General features: G+C 36.3%; 1 protein-coding gene across 1 annotated transcript; it reads left to right on the forward strand.

The window, feature by feature from the left end:
- The first annotated feature begins 763 nt into the window (after window positions 1–763).
- LOC129269768 (charged multivesicular body protein 6-like) lies at window positions 764–8,566 on the forward strand. The gene is made up of 7 exons (XM_064105183.1): window positions 764–862; window positions 2,055–2,155; window positions 2,853–2,962; window positions 3,836–4,010; window positions 4,712–4,777; window positions 5,844–5,976; window positions 6,924–8,566. The coding sequence occupies exons 2-7, from the start codon at window positions 2,093–2,095 to the stop codon at window positions 6,989–6,991; spliced, it is 615 nt and encodes a 204-aa protein (XP_063961253.1). The 5' UTR covers window positions 764–862; window positions 2,055–2,092; the 3' UTR covers window positions 6,992–8,566.
- The last annotated feature ends 533 nt before the right edge of the window (window positions 8,567–9,099 follow it).

Here is a 9,099-nt window from a genome sequence, read left to right on the forward strand (position 1 = left end):
CATCATGAACTATTTAAACATTGACATTCATGCATTTTATATTAGATAACGTATGGGGCAGCTGCTCGTATATGACTTTACAATTTCTCACAAATAAAAAAAAATTATAAATCCAATAACTTTTTTAATCTTTGAAGTTTTAAGGGTTTTTCTCAAACCTAATTCAGGCCTATATAATATTTTTTTCTTCTGCTATCAAACATTTTGTTAGGGTGAAATTCCCCTTTAACCCCCATTCACTCCGTTTACAATCTTTTGCTTCTTTCTTAATTGCATCCCTTTCATAGGCGGCGGAAGCGGGGGGGGGGGGGTCCTGCCCCCCCTAAATTTGAGGCCGGGGCCTATGAATCAGCACCATTCACGGTGCTGATTCATAGCAGTAATGGGGAGGACGTGGCATTGTAATGGGTGAAGGGGGAGTAACCTCGGTTATTCATCCATAATCCATAATTCACGAAAAAGGTGAAAAATAATTGTACTCATCTGTATAGGCTATAGAGTAAATTTTTTGTTGATAACTTTTTTTTTTTTTAATTTGCTTGTCAATTTTGTTTTCTGCGCCCCCTAAATTCAGGTGGACCCCCCTAAAATTTTGGTTGATAACCGGTTTTTTTTTTTTTTTGCTTGTCAATTTTTTTTACCTGTGTCCATCCCAAAATTTAAGTTGGACCCCCCAAATTTTTTTGGCTTCCGCCGCCAATGATCCCTTTTCTGCAATTCAATCACTTCAATAAAGTTATTTTTAGATTAATATATTACCGGTACCGGTACGCAATTTCGTTTTCGGGAAAAACTGCGAGTGCAACGATCGAGCTGAAAAAGGGGTGTGGTTCTACTCTCAAATAAAACTTACTGGGACTGGGTAAGAATTTAAAGATCTATTAAATGTAATATATATTCAAAATATGTTCTTGTTATGATGTCTGAGAAAATCTCATTACTTGAAGTCAAAAGGACGAATGTAAGCTGCAGATATAACGCAGTAACATTTCTTCTCTTTGACTTTACGCTGTCCCACCAAGTCATTTCCGTGTTAGGTGTATTTGGTGTTAATGATGTGTTGTTATTAACTAGATTAGTCTGCGCACCTAACGATTTGAGTTAAGATTTAACATGAATTTCTTTTTATTTCAAAAAATCTTTGAGTGAATAATGTTCCTTATATTATTATGATTAAGTGTACCAAATATCTCATGAAAATTTGAAAGAAATATAGGATTTTCTTGGGGGAAAAAACCTTGCCGGGCTAGGGCAGTCATTTTCAGATTGAAAAAAAAGAATGGTACCCCATGTCTGCACACTCATTCACTTTGCACACGATTCGGGTATTTTGATGAGAAAGGCTGGATTTTGAGGCCGTCACATGAAATGCCCAAAATTCATTATTTTTCCACCATTTTGGGTCAGATTTTTTAATGAATATCTGTCTGTGTATTACTATTGCATGTGCAAAAGTTTGTGTTCGTTGTGTATCTTTTACCAGAATTGCGCAGATATGCGTGTGCGCAAACTTGGGGAACTTGCCATACATGAGGAAGTTAAGGTACCGTTACATACAAAAGGTTCAGTTCTGGACGCAGGATCTTCTGTTCCTATATGTCCAGCTCCTTGTGATAAACAGTGACGTCTGTTTATATGGATATCTACTTCCTGTTTTAAGGAAATTTGATTGAACTTCGATTAATCCCTTAGGGCCTACTCTTTAATTTTGAAAACATTACCAGACGGTGTAGAGGTTTATCCTTTGTTCATGGGGGGAGAAATATTGTAATTGTGTGCCCCCCCCCCCCCACATAAAAGATAATCCATTGCACCGACACCCATGGGCATGGTGAAAATCACTGAAAAAAACTGTTCATTATTATTTGTTTGGCGTCACCTGTGCCTGGGAGGCGAAAATCAAACTGAATCACTGTGACCCGCAGGTCTCTCCTCCCGATATAACTGATTGGGGGAGTGCAGATGCAAGTGCAGGTGGTTGATGAAAAATTGATTGAAATGTCCATTGGCCTCTCTGAATGTATTATTGATATTACTATCATTCTTTTAAATAGTTGTTTCTCCCGATGAGCCGCAGTATTTTGCTTACAAAATGGGAAACTTATTTGGAGGACACAAAAAGTCACGAGTTACTGAACAGGATAAGGCTGTACTTGTGAGTATGATGAAGAACCCACACACTTTCAGTAGATCGCTCAGTTTCTGTATCCCCTTGTTTTTGTTTTCCTCTTTTTGTCTTTCCCGTTTCTCCACATCTGTTTCTCTCCTTCTTTCTGCTTCTCTGTATCTGTCTTTTGTCTCTGTTTTTCTTTCTCTCTCGTTTCCTTAACCAGTGAATGATCTAATTTTCAATCAAGTGATTAGAAAAATACATGTAGTTATCGTTTGAAATGTATTCATTATAATCCATTGAAATATTTGTAAGTCTCTGTCAATCTAATTAGTATATGTGCTATTGAGTATTTAGCCTCATTACATTCAAGTGCACATGTATATTTTTCATAAATTTTTTATAGTATTAATTCATTTACCATTTTGAGTAGAAAAATATCCACAAGATTTAACTTCCTTGTCCTTGCTTGTCACATCCAGTCACCAATGTATGCACAGATCTAAGATGCAAAGTTCCCCACAGTGAATTTATTCATATTTTTCTTACCTTTTCAGACCATTATGCTTTGTTAAGATAACGATGATGATAATTATAAATGATAATGATGACATTGATGGTGATGATGACAGTGTCAGTGATAGTGATTATTCTGATTCTGATTTTGATTATGATAACGTGCATTTTGTGGCCATGTACATCGTATTACGGATGGTTGTCTTGATTTTGCCTTACTCAACAGCAATTGAAGCAGCAGCGTGACAAATTGAAAATGTACCAGAGGAAAATTGAGGCCTCGTTGGCCAAAGAAAGAGAATTAGCTAAGAAGCTTCTCAAAGAGGGAAAGAAGGAGTAAGTTTATAATGATTTTTTGTTTGTTTGGATTTTTCACCCCTTAACTAGAGGACCAACAGCAATGAGTCCTATTCAGGGGTCTTTGGTCTTTGTCATGTGAATGAAAGCCCAATGTATGGATATTGTTGCATTGAGATATCAGCCAATGTCTTCTCAATTATGAGTGCACGTATCTACCTCTTGTTCTTTCTTGTCTAAGTCAGAAACATTTTAGTAATCATCTGGTAAGCATCTTATGGGTAGCAGAAGAAGTCGAAACCCCTTGAAAGTATAAACAGTAATTATGATACATATAATCTTGTATTGATTTATAGACAATAAATTTCTTCTGTTTCATTACTCATTTGCTTGTGTAAGTGTCCACTCAGCTCATAACAAGATATTGATGTTGAATCCTCCTGGAGAAACAAATGGAAATTTTATGGTTTATTATAATTTCCCCCCAAAACATTTATTTATGGAATTGTAACTTCTGATTTCTTTTCTTTCAAATATTGTAAAGAACATTGTTAACAAAATATATTGAAAATTCTGTCATTGGATATGTTTTTTTATAGGACACAATGGAAAATATTTTAAAGTTGTCATTAATTTTTTGATAAATTGATTATGTCAAGGTGAACTAAATGGCACATTTACACACCTCACAAAGAGTATCTGATTTAGTGTAAAAGCAACTGTAATAAGTCTTTAGAAACATATATATTAATCCAATAATCTAAGGGTTTTCATTAATTTCTGACATATACAGTGTAATGACAAACATAATTTTATCATTTGAAATAGGACTTGAAATAAAGATATGAGCAATAAGAATTTTATGGAATTTTGACAAATTCAGATTTCTTTATTTTCTGACATTTTATACAGAAAAGCCAAATTACTGCTGAAGAAGAAACGCTACCAGGAATCACTTCTCACCAAGACCGACAATCAGTTAGACAATCTAGAGAAGATGACATCAGAGATAGAATTTGCCCAAATTGAGCATCAGGTCATTGACGGACTCAAAGTTGGGAACGATTGCCTGAAGAAAATGCACCAGGTAAAATAAGTGTTTTTATGTGGAGGGGGGGTGTCTTCACTTGTTCTACAAGCAGCTGGTCTCCTTTTCAGATAGTGTAATACTACATGAGCTAAACCCATCTGACCTCCTATAAGTTTGGTTTACTTGCTGTTTGGTCTACACCTGGTGTTTCATAAAGCTGTTTGTAAATTAAGAGCGACTTTAAGAATGACTGGTTATCCTTTCTTGTGGTAAATGGTAGATTCATTGGCGATGGTTTAGCAGGTAAGAAAGGATCACCAGTCGTTCTTAAAGTCGCTCTTAATTTACGAACAGCTTTATGAAATGGACCACTGGTCTAATTATGATAGGATATTGATGCATAATACAAAAGGTCAATGACTTGAATGTGCATGATGTATAAATCAACAGTAAGTTTGATATTTAAATGATTAAATTACATTAGAATATAAATCTTAATTTTTATGAATAAATCGTACAGCCTGTGTACAATTTTGTTGGAACTAAACCTTGAAATGAATAAGTTGACTTTTCCTCACGCAACTCTTTCGAGCTACATTCCATGAATATTCAGAAATATTGATCTAATCATTGCATAACATTAAATTCTGGTTTATTACAAGGCAGTGCTGTGAGATGTCAATGACTCTTTGAACCGTTATTATTTTTTTGTGTATGTAGTAAGATAAAATTGCTGAATGTTTTTACTTTGGTCACAGATGATGTCTCTAGAGGATGTAGAAAAGATCATGGATGAGACGAGAGAAGGCATTGAATATCAAAACGTAAGTAACACCTCCAGAGATGGTGCCAGAACAATTGTATATTATTATTTTAGTGTATGATGTCATTCAGGGGCGGATCCAGGATTTTCCAAGAGAGTGGGGGCAAATTTTTCGGAGGAAAATTTAGACAAGAAAAAAAAAAAGGTTTTCAACCAGAAATTAAGGATATTTCATACCAGAAAAATTTGACAAGCAAAAAAAAGTAAAGAAAACAAGGTCTTTTTTAAATTAAAAATTGTAATTTTGTTTCTCAAAAGGGGGGGGGAGCACGTGCCCCCCCCCCCTGGTTCCGCGCCTGATGTCATTGGTTTCCTCATTTGCATGCTGACCTGAGGCCGGTTTCATAAAACTCATTATAATGATGATAAAATTGCAACAACAGTTTAAACTTTAAACTACTGAAATCATTCAATATGATTTGCTAATAATAAACTTGTATCGTTGTTATAACAACTCTTTATGGAATGGACCCCAGGTCAGGATGTGCATGTTGCAAAAGAGTAACATTTCAAATTCACTCACATTTGATGACAAGACACCGGTGACAAGAAAGCTTGGAAGACTGGAGCAGCCCATGTCCAGTGCAGAAAATGTGATGCAAGCTAGAAAATGGATTTAAATGCCCAGTTTCCACAAGTACAGACTAAACCTGCTGCTCTCGCGCAATCCTGCTGGCCAAGCCGATGCTCCAAACCTATTAGCAGGCTAGCATTATCGATGGCTACGTACCATGGTACAATTAAACCGCTTTTGAGAATACTACTCAGCACCCATTTACTACACTGGGTGGAGAGTGACAGATGTAGATGAATTCCTTGCCAAAGGACGGGAGTGCTGCATTGGGGTTCAAACCCCGGACTTTGTGGTTCAAAATCTGGAGACCTATCCACTGAGCCACAACACCTCTACATTGTGTGCGGGCATGCTAAGATCCGGCGACCAGGGTAATAATGTATCTTGTTCCAATGTATTAAGCTCTATATAGAAGTGGAATATTATTATAATTCTATTATTATCGATTTATTTATTCATTTTTTCTTCCCTCTCTCTTTGACTTGGATGACAGGAGATTGACGAGTTGCTAGCGGGTGGCTTGACCGAAGAAGATGAAGAAGCCGTGCTCGCTGAGCTTTCACAGATAACAGGAGAATCGGAGATCACCTTACCCACTGTGCCTCAAGATCAACTTCCACAAATCGGTAAAAATTTCATATTAAAAAAAGTCAATCTTTGGAGCATTTCATAAAACATACAGCCAGTGATTTTCACAGACTATGATTACAGACCTGCCAACTGTCCTAATTTTTTTAGGGTTGTCCTGATTTTAAATTTTGAAAATGGCAAAAAATTAAAAATGAAAGAATTTCAGAGGGAACTGCCTTTTTGACCCTGCCGGGTGCTTAGATGGCCCTGTGGTCTTCCGGCCATTGGCTGTCCAGATTTTGCATGTCTAAATGTTGGCAGGTATGTGATTATCAGCTCCTTGAAATCCTTGCATTTGATTGGCTGAGAGTAATGGGCAGACAACCTGGAACATTGACACTGCTCATCTCGTCTACTCTCCATTGCTCACCTACTCACTGCAGCTTTTCAACTTTTTTCTGCATAGACCCTTCAACTCCTCTACCCTTCCGTTTCCCATTACATTATCTCATTAAGGATTATTCTACTCTCTCATCCATCGCTTTCTTTCCATACAATTCTCACTCAAACCTGTTCATTTTCATTTGTTGTTAACTTGTTAGTCCACATTTCAAACACTCTGTTAAACCCTATACTACATGGTGTACCATAAATCTCTTCTCTTCTACGTTATATAGTTGTTCACTTATCTTCCTGTCTCAGATTCCATGTGATGAAATTATCAATTTGTTGTTTTACACGTTTTGTTTTTATTCTAAAATTTATTTTCTTTGCCAGTGAATAATACTTTGAATTATGTCATATGCAGAAGAAAAATTATTCCCACTTTATACAAGGAGAAATTTAGAGTCTTTCATTTTTAAAAGAATTTTTTTTTCTTTTTACTTTTTTTAAAACTATGGTGAAAAAAATCCAAATACATGTCAATATGAGAGTGTGGTGTACATGATGTATACTTGGGACTTATCATTTGTTTTCATTCTAATCTTCTTATGTTTCTCAGATGACAGTGAACCAGAGAGGGAGACAGAGCGAAGAAGGAAAGAGCCAGAGTTGGTGCCAGCATCGTGATAATGTTTACATTGAACATAGAAAGGAACTTCTTCATTTCTTGATAAACTGGATATTGAACCACAGAGGGAGACGGAAAGATCCAGAGTCTGTGCCAACATCATGATGATATAAACACAGAAAAGAACTTCTTTATTTCTTTCTTGGTAAACTGGATTTCTGTTAGCAAATGTCAACCATGTGAATGAAAGTGAGCAAAGATGGCAGCAGTTTGCGCATACAGGATATGAGAAATAATAATATTCCGCCTTTATATAGTGCTTAATGCATCGGAACGTCTCTAAGCACTTTACAGATAAATTATTACCCCGGTCATCGGATCCTTGCATGCCCGCATACAATGTATGCACCATCTCCACTCCCTGGGGAGCATTCCTACAAGAGTTCCAAGACTCATATGCTAGGCATACTACATGGGCTTTCGCATCCTACCAGGTACCCATTGAACACCTGGGTGGAGAGTGGCAAATTGTGGATTGTATGTTTTCTATGAACTTAATGTCTTGATAAATGGAATATCTGCAAGTTTTGACTTTCTTGTATGAGGGTGAACTAAGAGTCAACAATGGCACCAATTTTGTGCTAACAGGAGGAACTTTGCTTGTTTATTTTATCAACTTGATATGTCTTTTATAAATTAATGACCTTAAGGAAGCTTAAATTACAGACGGAAGTATCTTTGATGTGTATTGAGCTTGAAAATATTCTTTAGATAAATCCATGCAGAACGAAGGAGATCTGAGAGAAGTGACAATTTTAACTGAACCGATAAAGAAAGATATAGTGAAACCTGTCTAAAAAAAAACACTGAGGGGAGACAAAGATAGTGTTTATGAATAGGTGGTCTCTATGGAAGGGTTCCTATAATACATGTTTCAATGGGGAATAAGATTCAAGACTCAAAGAAAACCAAACTTGTCATCTTAGTAGATAGCTTGTCTGTCCATACAGGTGGTCACTATAAAGCAGGTCGACTGTTGGTGCATTTTGTCTTCATGGACTTATACTGTATCAAGGGCTGTTTCATGGAACTGTTTGATTACGGTACCAAAATTCAATCTGGCCCAATCACATTGCACGATTTCGCTAGCTTATAACAGTGGCTTGTTACATTGTATTGATAACAAGCTTTATGAAACGGGGTACAGATGCATCAATACAAAGGTGCATTAAGTCTTAAAGAGTTGCACTTAAATTTCAGTTGCTTGCACTACATGTATATTGTATGCATCACCACATTTGCCCAATCGTGCTAAGAGGACGTGCGTTGCTGTGTATTAAATTAATTAGAATGCTTGTCACATATTATGTTACATCAGCATTTAAACATGACTTTATAGTAGCCACACTTAAGTCTTTGTTTGTGAATCGCACCCTGGAATTCACAAAGGTAGGTCAATCCTAGGTTTATGATGTCAACTTTTGTACTTAAGCAAACAAACTGTAAATAGTGGATCTGATTCATTCAAAAAGCCTCAAATTTCAAATTTATCTATTGAACTAATCCACGCCAATGAAATTTATATAATATATGGACCCTTAATGACATTATCAGATATTCACCCCCACCCCCCCCCCCAATAAAAAAAGTAGTTGTGTTCAATTGATTATAGTCTCATATCTGAGGGGGTAACAGAAAGAGAACTATTGAATGATAATGCAATTGTTCTGTTTTATACTAGATTTTCCAAAGTTACACTTAATTGTACAAATGATTGTACCTTTTTATGTTATTTGGCCCTAAGCCCTGTAGCTCAAAGGTCAGTGATTAATTGCTAATTTGAAAGAACAATTCTGGGCCCCGTGTTACAAAGAGTTACGATTGATACGATCAATCGCAACTATGGACAGCCAGCCATGTCAACATCTATTATGCATGTTTGTTCAAAATATTTTCTAGCTATGATGCATATTCATGCATTCATTGTTTTCTTGAAAATTCACTGCACTTCTCTTTGCATACAAAGGTCATTGTGCATAGTTTTCGTAGAAAAATTTATGACACTGATGGATTTCCATAGAGTTACTTGATCGGATCAATCGTAACTCTTTGTAAGACGGGCCCATTGGTTCCTCATCATTCTATTAAGCAAAATGCACCTCAACGA

Source organism: Lytechinus pictus, chromosome 10 (genome assembly GCF_037042905.1).
Source record: "Lytechinus pictus isolate F3 Inbred chromosome 10, Lp3.0, whole genome shotgun sequence".
Lineage (NCBI taxonomy): Eukaryota > Metazoa > Echinodermata > Echinoidea > Temnopleuroida > Toxopneustidae > Lytechinus > Lytechinus pictus.